Raw genomic sequence first — 26,260 nt, forward strand, 5'->3', positions numbered from 1 at the left:
TGTCTGAGATGAGATGATCTCTTTAGCTACTCAAGTGTTGTTATAAGTCCAGACTATTGTGACAAATACAAGTGTGGGTGTGTGTGTTTGTGCTCTCATGGATCCTGAGGACCTGGATATGTGCAGCAAAATGGTTTTGAATTGTCATACTGAGTGAGTTTTTTTTTTTAGGTGTAATAGTCAACAGGTTAGACTAGATATTGTAAACATATGTGGGATTAAAGAGGTGACTCATAATGGGAATTAACCAAGCTGAGACCCTGTTTCGACTTAAAGACTTCCCCATTTAAGGTAGACTGTAGGATATCAGATGAATGCATATTATTTGTGTTTACTATACATTTGATACCACCTGAATCTCTTGCATTGTGTGTAATCAGGTATTGCAGGTATTGGGCATTAAAATCATGTTTTATCAATAATATCCTCAGATGGTAGAAAGGTTGCCTGGTGTAGACCACAATGTTGCAGGTGTTTCTGGGTCTGGCATGGACTGAACTCTACATCTGTGAATTATCCCAACACTTTTATTACTGCTGTTTCAGGAGCACGAAGCTCAAAACCTGAGGAACTTAGAGGAACACGGGATTAGATGCAAAAAATGAGGGGGCAGAACACAGGTGAACATGATTGATAACAGGAGAAGAGAATTAGGGCAGGCTGACGAGAACAAAGGAGGGAAAACAAAGGAAAACTAGAAGTGGATACAACTGAAAACCCGCGGATCACGACGGCATGCTTAAAAACACAGCAGTGAAAGCATTTTCCACCAATACCATGAAGATTACTGCAAAAGTTAGGCCTTATTTTTATTTGTTTAAAGGCAGCCCCAAACACACTCCTACTTCTGTATATAATCACTAGATCAAATGTGTGTTAATCCACAGTGAATTTTCCCTCAACAATCATCATTTCCATGCATACGTTTTCCTAAATACCCAGTTCAGGATTACATCCAGACTGAGCCTATACCAGACTGCCAGTCTCTCACAGGTCTGAAATAATTCACTGAAACATTTCACAGATCTATAATGTTCAGAGCTCCTTCAGCAGGAAACAAAAGGATTCATCCCAATGGAAATGCTTTAATAGGAATATGAGTCGCTTTAACACCAAATGTCTAAAAATGTTCCACGATGTGTACAAAGTTGATCTTTCAACAGGAGTGTTTTTGTGCGCTTTGGTTGCATTTTGCTGAATGTACTGTTTGTTTAACCTCTTTATCTGATTTCCTCCTGCTGGCCTCTTGTCTTTTTCTGGCCAAATGCTAATTCTTTCCTACTGCACCCTGAGATACATGCAGACCCACAAACACACTGAATAACATGGCACAACAGTGTGTAGGAAAAGGTCAGTCCAAACGGGCAATATTTGGTTACAAGTTTTAATATTGTAAATGCTGCTGTTGTGCAAGTAAAATCAGTTGTAAGGACTGAAGCAGCCTAACAGTAATGCTGAGTCCTCAGAGACTGTGTGAGAGAGAAGTAAAAATTCTGTATTTACTTTGAGCTGTGTTTAAAACTGCAAATAATTAAGAACACCTTGATTAACAGCTGTGGCTCTTAGGAATCGGCTGAGAGTAGTAATGGAGGGCGGACCGTGGCCTCTCTGTGGAAATCCCCTTTCTCTCACTCGTAACCACAGACTTCAGAGATTATCTCAGTCTTCATTTGTCTCTGTCTTTCTTACTGCTCCCCCCCCCATGTTTAACTTTTCCTCATTAGTACAGGCTGCATAGGGTGTGTTTTGAGTTGCCGTTGTTCTAGTCAGCCTTTTTTCATATATTTGACATTTAATACATTTTTTTAAGCTCTGGGGGCTGCACATTTGGGGGCTTTAAACTATTATTTCTAATGTTGCAATGAGCCAGATGGGTAAAATGACTACATGTCCACTAGAGCCTGACCTGTAGCAGACTAGAATTTGGGTGTCTATACCAGTACCAATATTATATTTGATATCTGTATCCTCTTCATTGTCTGACTAAACAGTCTGCAGACTTAAAGTTGATCAGTCATGTCTGGCAGACTAAAATAAGGGATTCATTCACTGGTTTAACAGGTATAAACTGCTTTAACTGAAGACTATCCTCAGACGTGTTTCCAGTTTGATGGGTTCATTCACAGTTAGGTGTTAACCTTTTTTTTTCTTAATACATTTGGTCAAATGTAATGTCAGCTCTGAAGGCTGGAGTTTCTTTTTACCCAAAGAACTCAGTATTAGGGCTCTTAATATATTGATTATATGATTGAAACTAACTCAGACATTTGACTGTGAAAATCAACATTCAGTTATTTGGTTCTGCCTGTTGCTACAAGCCATCCGGCCCCTGTGCAGCCACAGTGAGAGCTTGGGCCGTATTGCTGGGAATAAGTCTGACTCATTTTGCCAGGGCTGCCCTTTGTCACCAGTTCTGTTCATAATTTTTTACTTATCCTGTCCGACAGCTCTAGAAAGCAGAATCATGGTTTGAATGCTTTTTTTGTGCCAAACACATTTGCTTTGCCAAGAGGAGCCAAGAGCCACGATGCTCCTCTTGTTAGTCTTTTTCTTTTCTTTCCTTTTATTTCTTTTTTTTATTATTCAAATTAGCATCCATGTAGTTGAATAACACCAGAGTTAACAGACGGGGAGGGGCAGGTTAGCATAAAGGCGATAAAAAGAGGAAGTAGGAAGAAAACAAAAAGAATAGGGATTGAAAGACAGACGATAGGGGCAGAGAATAGATTAAAACAAAGGACATGCAACGGGTCATCAGCTGCTGCATCTGGAACAAAGCGCAAGCAAAAAATTCATACAGCACCTGAAAGAGAGAAAAGCCCAGGCCATCCACAGCCCCCCAAGAGTACTGAAGACCCGAGGCCACATATGCTGATGACAGTCGTGTGCTCATCCCCGCAGAAGGAAGAAGGAGGCCCCAGATGGAGTGCCCACAGCCAAAGGGCACGGAACCAAAGGCAACAGGCTGCCAACCCCACCAGAGGCCAGCCATTCTGGTATGAGCCAAGGACAGGGTCCCAGGCACCCAAGAACCACCCGGCAGAGCCCACCCCATCACCACCCCTATCCCGCCTCACCCCACCATGGCACAAGCCGCCCCAAACCATAACCCCTCAAATAAGTGGGCCAACAACCACACCAAAACATCTGGCCATGCGCCCTGGAACCACCAAGTGTCCACATCCCGCCGAAGGTGGCAACAGCCGCTGGGAAGCGGTAGGGAGGGGCAACCCCCCGCCCTCCATGACCAGGCCCACAGGGGCCGAGGTTCAGCAAGCCCCTGGCCCAGCCATACAGACACACACTGGCCACATACACACAAACACAGTAATACACAGACAGGCCACTCGCACACACCAACTGTTCCCACTGTTCATATTTTTATGGCCAGAATTTCTAGGCGCAGCCAAGTGGCAGAACATTTCCACTTGTCTCTGCTTTTTGCTGATGATGTGGTTGTTTTGGCTTCATCAGATTGTGGGCTCCAACTCTCACTGGTTCACAGCCGAATGAGAGTCAGCACCTCAAAGTCTCATCGTTCTGTGTTGTCTTCATCAGTGCAGAAGGATAAGCTTGATTTCTTTTTCACCATGAATATCGACCCAGAACTGCTCAGGGTTTTAATGCAGCATTATCCACTTGATCTACTGCACAATGCATATTCAGTTCAATTCAATTTTATTTATATAGCACCAAATCACAACAGTCGCTTCAAGGTGTTTTATATTGTAGGATAAAGACCCTGCAGTAATTACACAGAAAACCCAACAATCAAAACGACCCCCCCTGTGAGCAGCACTTGGTGACAGTGGGAAGGAACCCTTTTCTATTTGTTAACTTACTAATAAATTATTGTGCATGCTGTGACTGATCATGACATAATTCATCATGCCTTTATTTGACCTCCAGGATTTTCCCTCTTTTGAGGTCAAATTGGTTGCAAAACAAATTTGATTCCAGAGTGTGTAATGCAAAATCAGCATGCTGGACTCTGTGGTGTTTATTACACTGTCAAACATATAAAAACGTTGCTTAGTCATTTACCCTCGGGTCATTGTCTCACCAATCTTCAGGTCTTTTGCTTACTCCTCATAAAACCTTATGTTTTCTGCAGTCTCCTTCAGGTGTCACACTTACTGCACACATTACTTTGTCTCTTTAAATGTTAAACATGTTTCTGGCAGTTTGTCTCCATGTTTCCCGTCCCCTTCTGTGTTTCTTCCCTTAAGGCATTTTCTGTGTCCATTACCACCCCTCCTTTTTGTAAATGATCAGCACTTCAAAGCTTCCATTGAGCAGTGTCAGTAAGCTCCCAGGCTGCAGGATCTGCTGAGCCCAGGCTTACATTAGAGCTTATTCAATCCCAGCTACAGGTGCGCTGCTCTGCCAGTTCCCAGGGGACGAGAGACGCCTGAAACGCACCAAAACACAACCTTCAAAAGGCTGCGTGTCATCAGCAGTAATTCCTGAACACTGAGGAATCAGCAGAGTGCTCTGTCATCTGAAACTGACTTTGAGAGAGAGAGAGTGTGGGCAGAAAAACACACACTGTCATTCATACCTTCTCATTATATCCCTGAGTCACAGAGAAAGCCCGGAGCTGAGCTTACCTACACTCACATTTCCAACTGTTCGTGTGGGAGGTGGGATTTTGACCATATGTAGTAATAGCTGCAAGTTACCACATCACTCTGTTTGTGTTGGTTTTGTGTATTTGTCTTTCTGTTTGTGTATATACATGGATATGCTTGCTGGGTGTGTCTAAAAACAGACCTTGAGGCAAGCAGTGGTCTGTGGACGTGTGGGGAGCGGAGGCTCCGGTGGGGGATTGTTGTTCCCCCAATGCATTTGTGGAGAGATGTTTTAAAGCAGGTTACATTGTATATTGGTGATCTATTGTGTGGTGGCTTCCATTGTAGCCAGTAACTATCCGGATTAGGGATGCATAAAACCTTTGGGTTCTGATACAGTGTTGATGTTTTGGCTTCAGCTATCTGACGCAACTGTTACGTTGCAAGAAAGGTTAAGCACAATCTGAGATTAAATCATTTGAATGGATTTCCTCAGTTTGTAACTTGCACTGTTAAACCTTTTTACATTTTTCTAAAAATATGTCAGACTCATACAGTGTTAATCAGTGACAAAGAGCAGGAAATATAAGAGGAAAATTACTTTGTAGAGTTTTCAGGGTGAAAGATTTGGACTCAGTTTGAGTTTCAGAACCGTGTCAGATTTTTGGAAAATAGAGTCAGACGTTTTATTTCCAAAATGCAATCACACAGACCAAACAATTTAAAAAAACACACACCTGCATAAGGTGAATGTAACATGAAGCTGTCAATGAAAGCTGGCGATGTCGCCTACATTACCACTTCCTGTGTAAGTTTGGACATACAGTAGAGCTAGCTACACTCCCCTCCAAAATGCCAATCCTTTCATTTTTGCTATAGACTGAAAACATTTGGGTTTGACATCCAAAAATCAATATGAGACAAAAGATGAACATCTCAGCTTTTATCTCCAGGTATTTACATCTGGATCTGATACACAGTTCAGAAGACAGCACCTGTTGTTTGAACCCACCCATTTTTTTGTGAGCAAAAGTATTGGATCCTTTGCTTGCAATAAATGCATCAAGCCTGTGACCCACCGACATCACTAAACTGTGGCATTCTTCTTCTGTGGTGCTTTTCCAGCTTTTTCTGCAGCCTCTTTCAGTTGTTTGCTTTTGGGGGGGGGTTACTCCCTTCAGTCTCCTCTTTAGCAGGTAAAATGCTCTATAGGTTTTTAATCTGGAGATTGACCAGGCCAGTCGAAAACCTTTCACTTCCTGCCCCTGATGAACTGCGTTGTAGTTTTGGGTCTTTATCTCGCTGCATGATGAAAGATCTCCCATCAGTTTGGTTGCATCTTCCTTAATTAAATAATTAAATTAACAGACAAAATGTTTGTCAACTTCCGAGTTCATTGTACTGCTGCCATCATGCGTGACATCATCAATGCCATGCAAGCTCAATCCATGACATTACCTCCCCTGTGTTTTACAGATGAGCTCGCATGTTTGGGGTCATGAGCAGATCCTTTCTTTCTCCAAACTTCAGCCTTTCCATCACCTTGGTAAAGGTTCATCTTTGTCTCATCAGTCCATAAAACTTTGTCCCAGACGTTCTGAGGCTTGTCTCTGAACCTGCTCTTCTTGCTAATCAGTGGTTTGCATTTTCTGGTGAAGCTTCTGTACGTTTGTTCATGAAGTCTTCTGTGAACAGTAGATTATGATACCTTCACTCCTGCCCTCTGGAGGTTGTTGGTGATGTCACTAACAAGTGTTTTTGGGTCTTTCTTTACCGCACTTTAATATTTCTCTCATCAGCTGCTGCTGTTTTCCTCGGTCTACCTGTTCAACATCAGTTACTCAGTACACCTGTGACGACTTTCTTCTTCAGGACATTCGGTTGTTGTATGGCTAATGTTTGTGCAATGGCTCTGATTGATTTTCCAGCTTCTCTCAGCATCACAGTTGCTCGTTTTCCACCCACAGACAGCTCTCTGGTTTTCATGTTGGTTCCTATATAAATGCACCATCTGCACCGGCAGAGCCCAAATCTGAAACTGAGCGCAGACGTTCAGCACATTTGTTTTTTGAATAATGTAACAGGACACACCTGAGCAACAAAACACACCTGTCAGTCACATGTTCCAATACTTTTGCTCACAAGAAAATGGGTGGGTTTAGACAACAGGTGCTACCTTCTGAACTGTGTATCAGATCCAGATGTAAATACCTGGAAGTAGAAGCTGAGATGTTGATCTTTTGCGTCATATTCATGGTTTGATGTCAAACCCAAATGTTTTCAGTCTACAGCAAAAATAAAAGGATTGGCCTCACTGTTCCAATACTTTCAGAGGGGAGTTTTGAATGTTGCAGCTTACAATGTGGCCACAACACAGATTTTCTTGCATGTTTCAATTAGTGTTTTTCTCCTTGTAACAAATGAGTGGATCTGTAGGAGGGACAAACTAAACACCACTCAATTACATTACACCAGGTCTGATTAGATTAGATTAGACCAAATGCTGGGGCATGAACTTCTCCCTAACCCTTTGGAGAGGCAGCTCCATTAATCTTCTGGAATCTGAGCCTGTGTCAGCCCCGTGGTGATTTCCCGGCATTTTTCCAGGCTGTAACCCACCTTTCCCGAATATGTGCCATGGTATGCTGCAGGCTCTTCTGAGCCTCCTCAGGATAAGGAAATAATTGATAGTCGTAAGACATTGAACTATATGTTGGAGGCTTAATCAGATACTGGACAGTGTAACTTTTGTTCTGTGATGCCTGCATGTATTATTTTAAAACACTGTGGCTATGCAAGAATAAAGCCTGTTAGGCGGCAGCTCCAGTGAGGATAGAAATACCTGCAGTAGGCTCAGCAGTAAATCAAACACACACAGCCATTTGGGCCTTCTCATTACAAGACTGAGTCATACAGAAACTTTGAGGTGAGCTCACTGTTGTTACTGCATCTGTAGTCTGTGTTTTTTTTTTATGTTTGACTGTTTGAGCTCTATGATGTCACAGATAAAAGTAAAGACATTCTTCCTTTTTTATTGCGAGGGGAGGTGTACCTACACATACCTACAATGCAGACTTATTTCCCATCCTAATTTATTTTAAAGAGGATGAGCTAATGCCACATGTTCTCATCCTGCTAGTCTTTGGGTGGCTAACGGGAGGCGTGCTCTAACACGTCGGTGTTTTGAAGTTGGCATTTGGCTGTGGACGGGAACCTCGCCTTCACTGATGTCTGACAGTGATTGAGATAGATCGGAGGGAGGGAAGGAAGCAGAGAGAGACATGAGGCCACGGGAGTGGGCCATGGGCAATGAGAGGGGGGGTGGGTGTGTCTGGGAAATGGACTTGTTTTAACATCAAAGTTGACTGTAGTCAGGACTCGGAGAAGACCTCACATTTGATTAAGACACACTGCACTTCACCACTGGCTCTTCCTGTTTGTCAGAAGCCTTGTCTTTGAGGCTTGTCTTTAATTGCTAATATAAACTCTTATAAATTAGAAGTCTACATCACCCTTCCCTCCCACATGGCACAAACCTGAAATAAGCTCTGCATCTCAAACCAAGTGATGAAGAATTAGACGCACATGTTTTTAAAAAAAACGGGCAAAAACCTGTTCCAACGCAGGCTGCAGGTTAGAAACCCAGTTCCTGCAGCCATACATAGTGTAACCTGAAAGAGATATTTGTTATTTATTTGTGTTGTAATGTACAGCACTTTGTGTCAGCTGTGCTTTATAAATAAAGATGGTATGGTATGAGCACATGGCTCATTAGCATATCATTACATGTGTGTTACCAAAGCTAAACGTAGTTCTTAACTTAGCTAAAATCCCAGAAGTGTTGCTGCATTTGGCATTCCTTCATCACGCTCACATAATCCTCTCGATGTCTCTGTCAGCTAATCCTCCACATTTGTCTAGAGCTCCACAGCAGCAGCAACACAGGGTCTCACAACATGTAGAAACTGAACTCTGATACATTGTTCATATCATGGATTTGGTCTCCCTTTTGAATGTCTTGACACTCCTACTGATTACACATGAGCAGTGATCTGATGTTCATCTAAACCACAAGCTAAGCAACAAATAGCACAAATGGTTTTATTCTTCAAGTCTTCGTCGAGCACAGTGAAGTCTTAGATTTAGTAACATGTAAAAGCTCATTTTACAGCAACGACCTCCATCAGATGTTTTCTGTAGCTGTTTATGAGGCGTACGCGGTGGTGAGGAAGGATTTACAGCCCACATTTGTAGTCTCAGCTCCTTAATTGGAGCGCTTCACTCCAAGTAGCTTCTGGAAAAATAACCACAGAGATTCACTTACTTTGTCAGCCACTAATAAACACACAGACTGGGGTTTGATATAACTGTGACTTAGATAAAAATCAGATGTTCTTATGGAGAGTAATTAATCCTGAAGATTCTGGTAGTTTTGGTAGTTTCTGTGTAAATGATTCATGTCTCAACTAAACCAGTGGCTGAGAAACTGTCACATACTGTAAAAAGATCTAAATAGAGCCTAAGAGAGAGATTTCCTGCTGTTTGCTTTTAATGAACAAAACTATTGTGTCTAAAATTTGATGTTGTTTTTCAGAACAGTGTGAAAACCAGGCCACGCTGTCCGGCTCAGTCACCGAAGGAAAAGAGGAGGAAAATGTATCGACAGCATCTGTGGGAGGAAAGACCTCGGAGAAGGGTGAGCTTGCCCTTATGTGTTCAGATACACACGAGCAAAATGTCTCATTTTAATTTTCATGTCTTCATACATCATTAGTCCACATAATATGTCTCGAACCCTCACGTCCATATATTGAAGCTTGAATGGTGAATGGGCTTTGCTAAATCAAGAGGATGTAGGTTATGGTGCTAATTGAGCTGATGTGGTTGGACGTAGGGCAGAGTCATGTGACAAGTACAAACCTGTCTAATGGTGCCATTGAACCACAGCACGGCTGCAAGACAATCCCCTCTAATATTTGAGCTAAACTGCTTGTCATCGGGTAGCTTAAAGAATTAAGTCCTCAAATAGCATTTAAACTCGAGGCAAAGGTGCTTTCAGTTGTGCCACTAAAGTGAATCAGCCTGCGATATCATTTTTTTTTAATAAAAATGTTTTCGGTCAGAAGTTTTTTGAAAAACTAAAGCTGTGTGTGAGAAACTATTTTAATTAACTGAAATAAAAAAGAAAACTGTGTACTTTCAAAAATAAATGTGAAAACCCAGAGGGAGTGGCTTTTGTGTTAGGATTCGGCAATTTGTTCAGATTAATAATACTGGGATGTGTGATGTCTTAAATATAGCCCCTGATCAATACCTCGTATTTTATCATAACAAGACTAAAACAAACATCAAGTTTCATTAAAAAATAAAACCATCTGAAAGATTTCTAAACAATAAAAACCAAAGTAACACAAGAAAACTCACTCTGAAGAACGAACTCAAACAAAATTTTAAAAAATGTATTAAAGTCATTTTTACTGTACGATGTGGCAAACTTAAAACTTTTAAAATTCTCTTAAAAAACAAGAACTAGCCTCCATGCTGTCAGGTAAAATAACTATAGTAGAAATTTATTAAGTGCTGCATATTGATCACAAACCTAAACTAACCATTAAACCAGCATTGCTGCTGCTCACAGTGAACTACAGCAGCATCATCTTTACTGCGGCTGTGGAAACATTGCTTGGGCTAAATCTTTATATATATATATACTTTATATCCACACATGCGCTCCTACATGTGTCACGGTCTGCACGCATCTATTTTAGTCACAAATGCAAGTGAACCCCTGGTGCATTCCTGCTGAGTTTTCACTAATAGCAGCCGCCTCATTACAAATGCTTAATGTGAAAACGGGCTTCTGATGGCAAGGAAGAGTGATCAGTCAGCAGGGGGTGATTCAGCCTGTTTGCTTCACAGATGAAGTCCCAGCAGCTGACCCGTCAACTTTCCAGACATTTTATTTTTTAAGCTCTGGGTCATTGATTATGTCAAAGTTTGCAGTACCTTATTGGAACCGTCACTGGACAGTAACAGCAGGAAGCTTTGTCTCAATTTGAGCTCCAGCTCTTCGGGTCGATTGACTGTTCAGGTTAACTCGTTGTACAAGATGAGCAGAAATCACAGAGTTGTCTGTCCTGGTTTAAAGTAGAACCTTATTAGTATACTATAGCTCATAAACAGTAACTGGTAGACTGAAAATGGCATCCATAACATTTTAACCATCTTGTTTTGGGAGTTCAAGGTTGCAGACGTTAAAAGACTCACAGGATGTAGAGACCTGTGGAAATCTCACGCTGCAGCTCGATGGTTGAAAGATTTGACGCTGCTGAATCAATCGGGGTTTCCTCTGAGTACACAGGGCATTGTAAAAATGATCGCAGTGCTCTAATCTCTTGCTCTGCATAAACGTGAGATGCAGCTACAGAGTCTTTGGCTGTGATTGTATGCATCAGTGTGCTTGCACACAAACATGGACAGTACACTTTATGAGTGAGCCTTTGTGTTCACAGCTTGCCTAAGCAGGCAGATTCTGCCCCCTGAGTAAATATGGGAAGCTACTGATAACATTCATTGTGTACAACAAGGATGCATTCACACACTAAAGCACACACAGGCGTTTGAGTAGGGGCAGCTCTGTCATGAAATGATAACTTATTTTGTTACTCCAGCATGCACAGTGCTGAGTCGCTCTCAGGTCCCACGTATTTGCTCTATATGGAAGTTTGAATAAAACATATAATAGTGGTTTTAAACCATCTTAAATGACATGAAAAACAGGAGGCAGTAGTTCTTCTTGGAGAACCAAAAATCTGTGAATTCATTCCAAGGAGAATGAGCTAATGTTGTGTTGTGTTTTTTGCCTGCAGTCTCACTTCCAGGGGCTGTAAGCATACTGACGCGGGTGATGCGCCTGGCTCAGCGGCACCTTTTGGACTCAATGGGGCGACAGCGGGTTGAAGAAAAGAGTTCACAAGCACAGGCAGGGCCCCGACAGCAGGGTGGGACCTCAGCTTCATTAACGCAAGCACAGGTAAAACTTGGAGACTAAAACATTTTCCGATGCTGTTTATTTTTTTTTCTTTAAATGATCTCACTCTGAAACGAGGCTAAACCAGGACTGTAGCTTTAGGTTTTAAAGCATGAAACTCGTGGCACAAGCCTTTTGTCTGCAGATCTGTTATGTCTTCGGTCCAGAGATTTAGAGGAGAAGATTATTCCTAGTCATACCTGCATGTTCTGTACAAAGCTACAGATTGTGACCACAGTGTTTATTCATGAGTCATTTAAGTCTGAATAAGACCTGAACCATTTCTGTTTAGGGGGATTCTCAGATTTACCATTTGAATTCATTCCAGCACATCACCTTTAATAAAACTGCCCATATATCATAATTGGAGTTCTTCAGTTCTTAGAACGTGTTTAAAGATGAGATTTAGAGGTGCTGGTTGGGAGGTTTTATTACCTTTGGACGGCCTGTGTGGCTGTTTCTCTGTCTCAAGTTGTTGCCCTGAGCTCACTGGCTGTTTGCCACAGCCTTAATTTTACTGGACAGACATCAGAGAGGAAGTCATCTTCATGTCTACCTGTCATAGTCCTCCAAATGCCAAAATACTGCTTCACTGCACATAAAAAAGTATAAATTTATTACTACTTTGTGATCTTTTTTTAATGCACCATTGTGGCTGACACAAGTGTTTGTTGACTGAGAGAATAATGATTAATAACCACACCTTTCAAATCATTTTCCACGTTTGTGTCCACGATGCCACAGAACAGAAACCGGTGTGCCTGGAAACACTCTCACTGTCTTTGTGCGTCACTTCGGTTTGTGTTGTGTTTGGCTCAGTAATAATAAAGTAATAAAGCTCCAAGTGTTGATTACAGTTAAACAGTGTACATGCAACATTAAATTATTCTTGCACTGTGTCCATTTACCTTACCTGCAGTTCTCTGTAAGGTTGCTCTGTAGTGCCTGGCTGCCATTTGGAAGCTCTTAATTTCTCCCCTAAATTGAGTTTTCTTTTGCTGTTAATGTGATCAGGATCCAGTGAGAGCAGCGCTCTGAAAGCCTCCAACAAAAGGCCGAGTGTTTGACGAGCAGTTTCAACATTCACGTTCCAAATCCTTTAGCTGAAGCCAATCTGGGCAGTAAGGATCACCAAGTTGGCATCTCATGTAAATCACTTCTGACACAGCAGGGCTTATCTCTGTAGTTCCAGTGCTGAGTTTACATAATGTTTAGTAACACGCATTTTCTGAACTTTTAACCACAAGTGTTTGTATCCCTTCCTGCCAGCATAGTAGCAGCTACAGTAGTTTCAAAAGCAGAGGATTATTTGTCCTGTATCTGGAAACAAACACTTATTATTTGAAGCTGGATCTGCTTAGTGTAATTCTTATTTATTATTGTGATGAATGAATGAATTATTTGGCCATTGTGTTCAGCAGCCCAGCTCAGTTAGACAGTGATGTAAGCATAAAATGGCTTTTCCTGTAGGGTTACGAAATTCCACTGGTCACTACAAAACTCTCTGGGGGTAGCTGATGTTAGCGTGCAGCTCAGTTCATTTCTTTGAAACTGCACTTTGACACCAGAGCTTCTGTGTAACCAGGATTTTCTGTGTGAGCCAGAGTTTCCGTTTAACGTGACCTTTTTTTGTTGCTGTGGCTCTGATTATCCACCAATCACCAGCAAGATAACGCTTCCTGAACGAGCCACAGAATGACTTCTTGGGTTTTGTGAGAGACTTTGAGCATGCAACCTGAAAAGAAAACCAAAGAAATTAAAAAATCATAAAGGCGGGCAGTTCAGAGAGAGAGAGAGGAAATAAGAGAAGCAAAAGAGAGAAAAAGAGGTGCCCAATTAAAGCTGCAAGCAGAGTTTGAAAACACAAAATGGAAAGTGTGAAAATGCAGAGCAAAGAAGCTTTAGTTAATTCTGCTGGATAATTCTTGAGCCAATCAAATCCTCCAGAGCCAATCAAATCTGGAGGATTTGATTGGCTTTTTCTCTGCCTGTCACTCAGGATTCCAGCATGTTCAGAATGGGGGGGGGGTGTGTGTATGTATATATATATATATATATATATATATTTTTTTTTTTTTTTTATTTAAGCGTTAGTATTCACGTTTGACAACATCAACATCACTTTTAATAACTTAGGAAATGTAATCCACTGGTTTTGTTCCTCCACTGACCCAGAATCAGTTTTCACTCTCAAAAAGGGAGGAAAAGCTTCCATCTGTTACAGCAGAGTCTTTAAACAGCTGCAGCAGCTGTCACGTAAAAATTATTAGAAGATGTAATTAGAAAGTTGTCCTGGGAACATTTCCTGTCATATTGTTACATCTTGACAAAGTGACGCAGATACCTGCTAATGTACTGTAAGTATTTGTCCACGAAAATGTAATAAATGAAGAAAAGAATGTTGTTGAATGGGTTTAATTAGTAAAATAATAAACAGCACTTGGTAAAATTTAAAAAATGCATTAATTACATTTATTTGTGTTCAATTCAGCTCAGTGTGACTCTTTTTATGATTGTTTTTTTTATATTTGAACTTAAAACACACCACATATAGAAAAACATACCAGCACAAGAAGACAGTACGATAAACAGTCCCCCTCCCTCCAAACCCCAGCAGTAGTCATCACCTATAAATGGTCGTGAACACATTCATCAAACAGACTGGACATATTTTATATCAAATGTTACAAAGTGCTGTCATTTACAGTCATGCTCCCACTGTGAGCACAAATGAATTGATTTAATAGAATGAATTGAGTTGAAGACGACACATTGTTACTGTAGGTGCAGTTAAAGCTTCCCAACAAGTGTTACACTGAACATAAAGAAACTGTTGCAAATAAAAGCTGTCAGCATAGCAGAGATGACCCTGTCACTGACTCCTGATCCAGTTTTTGAGTCAAGATTGAAAAAAAATTGGATTATTTAATATTTTCCTCCCACTGTGATCTTCATTCAGTGTGAGCTTTTTTTTTTCTTGCATAAAGCAAGAAAAGGCCACATAAATGTGTAAGTGATGAGACAAAAAGGGACACATGTCATCACTGTGATTCAGCCCCCAATCCGGACTCTCATTCCGGCTCCTTTACCGCCTCCTCCTTTCTGCTTTCAGATCCGATCCAGGAGGCAGAGCAAACAGAGAGGTGGCTCCCAGCAGCCAGTGGTGCCGGAGAGCGGTGATGATGTCACTGTGAGAGATACAGAAGGGTGCGAGAAAACTGAAGGGTGAGGACGTTTAAATATGATATCCCTTTTTAAATTTATGCTTGATACCAGTGGACACGTCGATGGCCCTCTGTGGACCTTTGAATATAAACTCTTTCCCCTCAGTATGAGTATGATGAAATATCTTAGATCTAAAATGAAGCTTTTGGAAGCTCATACTCAATAATGCCTTCTGAAATTATCATTAATCTTCTCTTCATTTTAGTCAAACAGGCAAATTCATGACATCCTCTCTTTTCATTAGCACCTTTTCTTTTATGCTCACTGAAGTAGTGGCTCTTTGATTCCCACAGTCCCTTCAGATTTCCCCTGCAGCTGTTTGGGCTGCAGGTTACCCTTTGTGTGTGAGTCATTAACAAATTGGAATGTGAGATTATTATTTTGTCCTGAGGGCTGATCATCATCATCATCATCATCAGTCCTGTGTGTCAGAGCATTTTTATAGCTAGGTGTGTACAAACTTAAATTGGTCTCCGTTTTATAGCGCTTGCTCAATAAACTCTTTTATGTTTTAGGGAATGTAGCATATTAGTGATTTTTCCCATGCATACTTAAAAGTGAGTCGGTAGGTACTTTCAGCCCCCCCCCCCCCCCCCCCCCCCCCCCCCCCCCCCCCCCCCTCATTGGGTTGCCACAGCAGATTTCATCTACATATTTGATTTGGCACAGATGCCCCTCCTGACCTTTTTATCCAGGCTTGGACAGGCACTGGGAGTAAACAGATTTGTAACACACACACAGACACACACACACCCTGGTGCATATTTAAAAGTGAGCATGCACAAACAGAGATTAGCCCAAACATACATAATACAGTTAGTAATTTAAAGTGAGATGCAAATGCCCGTCCAAAACTACAGGTTTTCTGTTTCTTATTTTTGTCTTTTTTCCTTCATTTATAGTAAATATTAGGGGAGCCACAGAAAGGACCAACTTAGTGTCCAGTGTAACATTTTCACCCAGTGGCACCGAGCTTTGCTGGTCCCTTTATGGTTTCACAGGCCCATGAAACAACTAACTTTAAATATTTAAAGTGAAGCTACCCAAACATATTTAGAGTTTAGAGCAGAGTTTGGAAGTAGATTTTATATTAATAATCAAAACCTGCAATATAATTAGCAACCAAATCTTAAAAAAGTCGTGGAGTAAAGGCGGTGCCCCCCCCCTGTCTTTAAATTCACACCTGCATGCTGCAGGTATGACAGCGACACATGGAGGGAGGGTTGCATGGACAGACACACACAGGCAACTTTCATTTGTTCTTAAACAGCCTTCAGTGTGTGAAGCAGAGCAGTCGTGCAGGTGAAACCGTTGTTTTTCTTCGTGTTAATGAAGCCCTAATCCTTACATAAGTGCGCACACAGTTACAAATTGTGCTTGCTGAGTGGCATCTGCACTTTTTGTTGAGTTCAATTAAGTTCTTTATTGTTACAAACTTGTACACTTCCACACTCTGTAGGTCTTGTTCTCTATGGTGGAACCAGCTGGTTTTCCAGCTGCATTTAGAATTTCACAGGAGTCTTCTAATCCTCTCATTGTAATGTTGTTTTTTTTCCTGTCGCGCTCATGTTAGAGGTGTGTGTTTGTGTGAGAGAGTTGCACACTGTCTTCCATGTGTATCCACGCATGTGTTTGTGCGCATGTTTCAAGCATACTTGTCATTCCTCGCAGCTTTTGTCTTTGTGTCAAGTGGTTTAGGTTGTTTTAACCAGGCTGTGGGTCACCAGGGGTCACCGCTAAGATTATTGTAACTGGGTGGCAAATTAGTGGTTGGGGATGGAAGCGGTCGGTCCTCCGTGCCAGGTTAGATGTTAGATTTAACTCATTGTCATTGTGCACGCAAGGCACACAATGAAATGATCGTTCCAGATCACTCATCCAGAGACCGGCGCTACCGTTAGGCAATGTGGTGTAAGTGTCTTGGCAAGGACACACGCAGCGCAGAACCGGCAACCCTCTGGCTGCAAGGCAAGCGCCTACCCACTGTGCCACTGCCACTATGATGAAAACTCCAGTTACCTTAACAAGAATCAAACCAAACAGAACGGCCATCAGGATGAGTTGAGTTCCAAATACATGTCTACAGAGAGAGAGAGAGAGAAATATGTTAGTATTTAAATATAAAAAATATGACTAGATTGATCTCCCTGTTCCAAACACTAAAACTAAAACAGGTTTTAACTGGGGGGTTAGTGTGTTCTCACAGCAAACATCAAAAAAACATCTTGCGGAGAACTTGGATCTTATCAGACTTGGCTGAGTGCATTCAGCTTCATCAGGGTCAAAGTTCAGGGATCGGTGGCCTCTGTTACACTAAGGGGTCACACTGCTTGAATACCACGGTCCCTCGACAGTATACCAAGACCCTGTGACATACCTGTCTCTGTGCGGCGTTCTGCTGTGCTTCTGTCTCAGAGTTACTGTCGGACGTGTTGAATTTGTTAAGAAACCAGTAGACAAAACACGAAGCGGTGTACAGGAGACGGTGCATCAGACAATAGCGCACACACACACACACACACACACACACACACACACACACACACACACACACACCCGCCCTGGCCTCCCTACCTGCCTAAGCAGGTTCATATACATTTTACAGATGTGATACTTTTAATCTTCAAGTCAGGACCCAGAATCTATTTTGAAAGGTGCTTTATGATATTTACCTTTTTGAAGTCCTGACATTAGCATCAGTTTTATGCTAATGTTTAACACATAAAGGTTCTAAACTGATTTGCATGTCATTGAATGAAAGTATTTGACAGAGTACTTGTGGAGAAACTCTCGTTGGCGAGCAGAACAGGAAGGCGTTTCTTGTAGTTGGTCACCAGGTTTGCAGGAGGGATTTTCTCCCGCTCCTCTTTATGGAAATCCTTCAGGTTTCTCAGCTGCCACTTGGGGACTCGAAGCGTCAGCTCCCTCCACAGAATTTTCTGTAGGACTGGGCTTCTCTCAATCCTCCTCGATTCATTTAGATGTTCTCTGGCAAACTTAGGACGGGCTTTCTTTCATACGTGCGCTTTCTTGAGCAGGGGGACCTGCAGGGACCTGAAAGATTTCAGTCCATTACTATGTAGTGTGTCACCAGTGGTGTTCTTGGTGACTGTGGTCCCAACTGCCTTCAGATCATTAATAAGCTCCTCCCATGTTGTTTTGGGCTGATCCACCACCTTTCTCCTGATCATGAGGCGTGATCTTGCATTTACCTGTATAACCTTTTATTTTTGACTTACCTTTGACCTTTGCTCATGTGAGTTTGGGATTTCAGGGACAAAAACCTGTATGAGACAAGGGTACGCTTGATTTGTACAGAAAACCATTCCCAAAGAAATTAATTATTTTATCCTGATTATCTTATTTTCATAATCACTCAAAGCCAAAACCATAATTGAAATTAAAATCCGATTAACCACCCAGCTACACCTCCAACCCCCACAACCCTTAACCCAGGGTGGCAAATTATCGTAATTGCACTGATTATTTATATTTCTATATAGAAATAATTTCAGTATTTTTAGATTTTAATAATATTTGATTTTTTTTTCTTTCCATTCAGGCTTGTCATGAGTGCATTTGTGGCCCAGATAATAATCATGTTGTGAGGTTACATGCAAAAGTATATCCAGGTGGAATTCAGCCAAATCTTAGTGTAGTTGAGGTGATGCTAATAAAGCACCCGACAAGGTACAGCCTCTTCCCTCATACTCCCAAAGCAGTACATAACATCTGTGCATCTTCATATTCACAGAGAATTTCCACGTGTTTCAACGAGCATAATATTTCTCTCCCCTTGTTCCTGTTTTGTGCAAGTAATTGAATCCAAATGTTTATTTTTACTTGAATTAAACACATTGCATGAATTTCACTTTTAAGATTTAATTTCAGAAGTGTCTCTTAGTGAGATGATTCAAATGAACCCCAGCTCTGCATCTTTGTTTCAGGTCAGAGCAGACCTTTAAGAGGTCAGGAACAGGACCTGTTGGCAAGGTGGCTCATGGTCGCAACCATCACGGCATCGTCCATAACGTCAGAGTCAAGTCCTTCCATCTTCTTCGAAGAGTCAAGAGCCCAGTGAAGCAGGCCCCTCCCTCCTCCTCCTCATCCGGGCCCCCTTCATCCATCCGTTCTGCCACTCTTCCATCATCCCCGAGTCCATCTTCTACTCCTCAGCCCTCCAGTGCTCCTCAAAGCGGGGAGCAGAACGACTCACCCAGGACAGCTCTCATCAAGTAAGATCCACAAGTTCATTTTTCACCTTCAAATACCATCAAACCAACAGCAGCAGCATCACTCGCCCCACCTCCTCCAGTGAATTTATTCCCCAGAGTTACACAAACTCATGATATCACAGATTTGGAGACTAGAATAGAAGATCCTTGAAAGGGTTAACTGCAGTGGGTGTTTAGCTGTACACGGCCTGAGAGCATAAAAATAATTTCATTAAAAGTCTAATTTGACATTGTCATTAAATCTCCTTCCACCCAGATTGAATTATTTATCCTCCAGTGACCTCAAATAAATGTGCTGCATGCTAATGTGTGACAAAGATATCAAAACTAAAACTCCTATGAGGTTTGTATCATATTCTGGTGGATTTTACATAAACAGAACACCCATATTTCCTCTATATTTTCAGTGGATTTTTGGCTTAGCCAGGTTATCGCGATTAATCCAAATTAAATCACCTCAATATTAACAATTTACTTTGGGAAAACAACAAAAACAGGTGAAAACACGTTTGTGTCTGTACAGACAAGAATTTCTAAAGGAACAAAATGTTCTAAGACCAGTCTTAAATGTTTTAGTGGTAAGAATGTATTCAAAAAGAGGATTTCTAAGCTGCATGTGATACAAAATGGCTACAAATGTCCACAGTTGACAAAATATTTCATAACTAGTTTCACGTACTGATGCTGTAATTAAGTGAAACCAGTTAGAAACTGTTAGAACTGCTGGACTCTAACAGTAAGTAATAAGCTGTGACAGCCTCACTGCTAATTAACAGGATCCAACTTGCCCAATAAGCCCTTTTATTGGCTGACGACGGATGCAGAATAAAGCCTGAGACTAGCTTAAAGTTAGTTTGGTAAGCAGAGCAAACCACATCACATAATATATCAGGCTTCACAATATCAAATGAGCAGCTTGTAATTCTGGAGTCACGTGGTTTAAGGCTCTGGTTGGAGGAAGCGTGCTTATTTTACAGACGGTGACGCTCCACATCAAATATCTTCCCACTGATCAGTCCGAAAGCTGCCAGAGAAGAAACTCCTTTCTGAAGCTGTGTGTCACTCAGATACAGCTACGATAAAGATGAAACGGCCTGACACGTAGAAGTTTATGCCGAAATACAGGAGCCTGTACGTACGACTACCTTATACTGTTTCAGTACTGGAATCTCCTTATAGATGCAGGGTGATCAGAATGACTGTAAATTAAGCACCTAGTGTTCACTTTTTGAAGGTCTCTTGGTGTGTGTGTGTGTGTGTGTGTGTGTGTGTGTGTGTGTGTGTATGGGGGAACAAAACAAGTGCTGACTGCCAACATTTTGACGCGGCAGGGAAATTATTTTATTTTTTAATTTATTTTTAGCTCAGCTGTTCCACAAAAATCTTTAACGTTAGCCATAACTCAGGAATAATCTCACCTAGGATGTTTAAATTCACACCACAGATGCATCTACTAAAAATCTGACGAGTTCAAATCTCAGCGACCTTTGACCTGAAGGTAAAAGTCAGAGGTCAAGTTTTCTGAACACGATAACTCGATCTCACCTAGGATGATTAAATTCACACCACAGATGCGTACCGTTCATGCTACACCCCTCGAACTTCACACACTTGTTCGCTGATTTTTCTATAACAGCACTTTGACCCCTCACCCCCACCCCTCCTACTCACAGCCGGGCGTTGGCACCCGCTCAGCGCCGCTCTTGTTTAATTGTGGCTTTGCAGAGTATTTACTGATACCAACAAATACGTTTGAGACAAACTTTGTTCACTGGAATCTGAACTCCGTCGACCTTTTCATGTGTGCTCCTTTCTAGAAACAAGAGGAATGTGGAAATGGCACCAGACTTACTCACCATACAAAAACATTCATTATTCATTTGCTCGGTTGAAGTGCAACTTTTTAATCCTTCATCCTATTAATATTTATGGGACACGAGTGGTTAATAATACACCACTGATGTTTCTTTCTTGGTCAAAATATTTTTACTGTAATAAATGTTTAATATTATAAAATGTCATATTTTAACCACAGTAACTCCTGACTGCCCTGCACCCAACTACATGTCCTGCAGAACTGCAGCTACAGCTGCTGGTGTTATTGTTTCTTACTGTAAACACCACAGTGTTTATGGTGCTTCTAATGGGGTTTGTGTGTGTGTGTGTGTGTGTGTGTGTGTGTGTGTGTGTGTGTGTGTGTGTGTGGGTGAGAGAGACAGACTGACAGAAAGCGATGACCCCTCCCATTGTGATGTACTGTGTTTTCCATAGTGTTGCACAGCAGGTCAGGGTGGGGACACCGCAGCACTAAAATAGAACAGCAGTTTCGTGTTGAGTTGGTTACAAACGTTTTATGTCCCTCCCAATAATCTCATTAGAGGAGTCCACGAGGATGACAGACTTTCTTTAAAGCGTTTATTACTAATAGGAATTTTATATTAATTGGCCACTTTGTGACAAATTGAGTGATGAGCAGTTGAATGTGTGGGAAACAAGGAAATACGAGGGGCATGCACCGGAAGACGAGCTAAGCTGTCCTGATGGACGCCATCTGTCTGCTGGAGGCTCCGACACTCCCAGCCTCAAATCACTTTTCCCCTTTTCCTAACTTCCGTCACATCAGGGCGATGGATTTTCCCAGATACATTTAAACCAAAGAGTGTGTGTGTTTGTGTGTGTGTCTGTCTGTCATATTACATATGGCTGGAATTTCAAATAATGAGTTCAGTATTTGTACATGTAACCCCTGAGTGTCAAAGATCAGCCTTCAGATTGCTCTAAATCCTCAGGTTTATATGTCAGTAAAAGCAGATATTCCTAGTATGGTCACAGTATGACCTACAACATACCATACACAGTAACCCATACAAAATATAATTCAGCAATAATAAAGATGTTTGCCTTTCTAGCTGCATTGCCCTAAGAATGGCATTTTGCAGAGTTCTCCTACCACTAAAATGTCTGTCACTACACTGAAATATCTAAAGTAGACTAAAGTAGTTATTCTAAAATAAAAAGATAGAATGGCTCTGTAACATTTTACAGCATTCATCGTCTCCAGATCCTGACTTGTGCTCACTTTGGTGATTTCTTGCACCACAATAAGAGCAATGATGGTAATGGATTTTCATGAAATCTGATAAAATATATAATCAGACCATAGTTGGCAAATAACAGCTAGTCCTATAAACCAGGGGTCCTCAAGGTTTTTCATGATCGCCTGCATATTTACAAAGTGGCGTATAATGGAGGGCTGCACAGAGAACGTGCACACATCAACACATTTACTCCATGTTTGATGTGTGTCTGCTCAGAGGATGATGGTTCACAGCTTTGGTCATTTTTGCACAGTTAGTGAGGAGCCTTTTACTGGCCCAGCTCTATTTGTTAATGTTAGAAAGGCTCAATCAGCTAGAAGTGAAGAGTTAAATGGACCGGGCACTCTTTTTGCTAAATGTTAAAATGGGTTATATGATGAGTGCCTTGGAGCCTTACTGCATTAGCAGGACACACTTTGGTATTTTCTGTTGTAGAAGTTGCTTTGAATTTGATCTGTATTTAAAACTCTTCTGGAAACTGCAGCGCTTTGTCCTCCTTTATAGAACTTCCTGTGCGTCCTCTTGTCTCTTTGTCCATCCTCTCTTTTTTTGGTCAGATGATCATATGTGAAACACAAGATAGACATGCAAGGAGGCAGGAAAACATGTTTTCCAATGTGTCTCACAAAACCAATTATTACTGACACCGTGCCAAGTAACAAGTCCAACCAGTATTTTCTCTGTAGTCGAGGCAGACACACAAACACTCTGCTACGCATTTGCACTGTCATTACGTTCAGTGTGTTCTATAATGCATATAGTTCATTATAAATATTATCTTCAGTATAAATTTTCATCACTGTTTTGTTTTTCCTTTTTCAGAACAAACACTTGAGTTGACATATTTACAAAGAAATGGATACATTGTGTCTCTTTGGCTTCTCTTCACAGAAACTGGGTGTGTTAGTACCTTTAATTAAATCTACCTGCAGCCTGCTTCACTTCTCAAAGTATCTTTAATCTCTTTTGTATTGCATTATAATAACTCATATAGTTGTATTCATGAGGGATAATGGCTTCTATTTGAGATTTCAGCTTCACTTCTTATTTGACTCAGATGTTCTGGCTTTACATCAAGTCTACAGATGTCTTATTAATCTAGTCAAGTGTGTTTCTGTAGACAACAATGCAGTCGGATAGTTAAGTGGTCCTCATGTGTTTGAAGGCAATAATAAAAGTTCATCCACATTATAGCAGCAGAACATATGTGACTGTGCAGCCTGCCAGAAGTGTGTGTGTGTGTGTGTGTGTGTGTGTGTGTGTGTGTGTGTGTGTGTGTGTGTGTGTGTGTGTGTGTGTGTGTGTGTGTGTGTGTGTGTGTGCTGAAGCTTGTCATCTGATCCTCCAGTGTTGTTGGTTGTATGTTCAGGAGTGTGTGAGCCGCTGCACACTGTACTCCTCTCATCATCTGCCCCTGGGAAAATGTGTACACGTTTTACATGTGTATACATATGTGTACTCTAATACATATGTACCCTTTGGGCTGTTCATGCTCCATATAATGAAATGTGGTGCATGAAGAAAACAAAGCATTTCACTGCCAGTTGTACCTTGTATGACCATTCATGTGACAAACTTGGATTTGATTTGGAAAGAAAAAAAAAAAAATCTGTTATATTTATATGTATGAAAAAGTGTGTGCATGGATGTGTTATGTGCATGTACACACCACCTCTACCATTGTTAAGATGCAGGTGTAGGAGTGTTGTGTAACAGGGCAGTGAGGATGCAGGATGGATGAGTGGCCAAACACACGGCTCATCCTATTTAGAGAAACAAAAGGACGGTGGAGGCATTACTGCAGTGTGATCTTTGATCAATCATGTGACATCTTCAGGAAATTATTATTTCATTTTTAATTTTACGCCAAATTAATATGACCACACTTTAAAGGCGGCCACTTTGTCATGAAGTTCAGCCTTAAACTTTCACACAGCTATAATCTATAAGCAGTGTAAGCCTTCCGAAGCTTTTCAGCTGAACTGCAATTTCACTTTATTTACACAGATACTATTTTGGGTTCCTGTTTACTTCTGGAGAAAATTGCAAGTTAAGACCTGAACGTGACAAAAGTGGTTCTTTTCATATCACGAGAAAACACTATAATATCAGCATCTTTCCTTCTTGTGTCTTAGTGGGATTAAGTAACATCTACTTATGGCATGTTTTTGTATTTACATTTGTTTTTAATCTTAATCTCTCTGGCAATTTAAAAATATTAAAATGCTGTAATACTTAGTACACACTGTTCCTAAAACACATTATGTAATGTGACGGCCAAAAGCAATGTACCTATAAAAACTTGCACATCTGGTCTCGACTTGCCCGTTGTTCCTGTGACAAACAGTAATTCTGTCAGCTGCTGCTAAATGTGACGGGTTTAATTGATCGTGACAGGCTTTACTGTGTCATCATTCTCACCGTGTTCTCCATGGTTTTATTTATTTATTCATTCATTCAGATATCATCTAAGTGCTGTTCCCCTGACATGCTACACCACTCTAATGTTAATCATTCATGACATCGCTCCAGATTTCCCAGCGATCCCCGGCTGTCGTTTTTGTGCGGCCTCAGTTGCAGCAGAGATCGGAGCTTATCCAGCGGGCTTTACCCCTGAGAATGATCATTTTCTTAAGTCACACATGCATGAAAACAAAACAAGCAAATTAGTTGTGCTGATATCTCACACTGTGATTATTGCATGAGCAAAGATTCAACTTCACGCCTTGCAGGAACACCCGTTCTACTGAATGTGTCGTCTCTGAGCCCCCGATTGGGCATTGGGGCATACTCCTACTGTGTTATCATTTGATTGCTGCCCCCTCCAGAAGGGGGGCAGCATGGCCACAGTTCACCTTTCTCCCCATGTTTGTTCTGTTTGTCTTCTTGGATGGATGTTCTGTTAACTTTAATTTCCCCATTGTGGGATCAATAAAGTATCATCATCATCATGATAGTCAGTCAGTCTAAGGGGTAAGTTTTCCACTGAGAGGGGTCAGCCTTAAGGCAGCAGTACAGCATAAATGGTTTCGCTGGCTCACACCTTGATTTATCTAGAAAGGTGAACAAAAGCTAACAGGTACGAAAGTAAAAGTGAGTGAACCATGAATGGACCACACCTCACTGTTTTTGTAAGGGTTGAATGGGAAGGCCCCCCCACCCCCATAGTGAAGGGAAGTAATAAATCTGATGGATCATAAATTTCTCTGTTAGGTGCGCTGTTTGTCCCCCAGTTTAACAAAGAAAACTGTCATTTTGTAACTGAAAAATGGAGAAAGCAGAAATGTTAAGATTTCAACCAGAAATGTGTCATAGGTTGTTGTTTATCTACAGTCATAATGAAAAGCTTTGGTTTGAATGCCGGTCACAGCAATGAAAGGCCACACTAAGACCTTTATGATTAGCAGTATAAAGGAGAACGGAGCCTGGATAAAAGCTGTGCAATCTGTAAGTCCTCTGGTGCACATGGGTTGGTGATGTGGTGTGCAAAGATATTTCTTGAAGATTTTGGAAAGCTGTTATCAAAGACTCATGTTTCTCACACCTGTGCATTGAATTGCAGAGTTGGCATAGGCGAGAGGATTTAATAAAAGGTTAGTGTGAAATGTTACACATAATAATATGGACGGTTTGCGTAACAACTTCGGTCCCACTTTGCCAAAATCCAGTCTTAACGAGCGTGGCCAAGAACCTAGTAACCCAGCGAAGAACTCCATGTTTCAGCCAGGTATCTGCTAATCTCCCTGGAAAAGAAGAATGGGTGGCGTGATATAATCAGCGGGCAAATGATATTTGATACTTGAATAAGGTTTATGTGTTGTGGTCCACAGTCTGAAGCTGTGGAAAAACAAGTGTAGTCTGTGACTGCAAGAACATTCCTGAAAATTCCTTCTAATGTGCATGAAATGAGTCCCTGGATTGACAAGGATCTCTGGATCTGGATTAGTTTGTCTCTTGAGAACATCATGACAATGTCTCCCAGTGCTTTTTATTTCAATGTTTAAATATTTTTGTAAGCAAAGATAAAACCACTATCTCAGAAATGTTGTTGAAGACGCATGAGAGGTGGTCTGCACTTGCCCTGCTCTACATTTTACTTGT

The 26,260-nt window shown here is 41.3% G+C and overlaps 1 protein-coding gene across 1 annotated transcript in view; it reads left to right on the top strand.

Annotated features, from left to right (window-relative positions):
- The window catches only part of LOC115782212 (TBC1 domain family member 10B), a 56,886-nt gene that overhangs the window by 25,329 nt on the left and 5,297 nt on the right, over nucleotides 1–26,260 (top strand). The window contains exons 11-14 of the mRNA XM_030732282.1: nucleotides 9,166–9,267; nucleotides 11,441–11,604; nucleotides 14,714–14,826; nucleotides 18,774–19,061. Of these exons, the coding sequence (XP_030588142.1) occupies nucleotides 9,166–9,267; nucleotides 11,441–11,604; nucleotides 14,714–14,826; nucleotides 18,774–19,061 (667 nt within the window). The remainder of the gene's footprint in view (nucleotides 1–9,165; nucleotides 9,268–11,440; nucleotides 11,605–14,713; nucleotides 14,827–18,773; nucleotides 19,062–26,260) is intronic.

Source organism: Archocentrus centrarchus, chromosome 6 (genome assembly GCF_007364275.1).
Source record: "Archocentrus centrarchus isolate MPI-CPG fArcCen1 chromosome 6, fArcCen1, whole genome shotgun sequence".
Classification (NCBI taxonomy): Eukaryota; Metazoa; Chordata; class Actinopteri; order Cichliformes; family Cichlidae; genus Archocentrus; species Archocentrus centrarchus.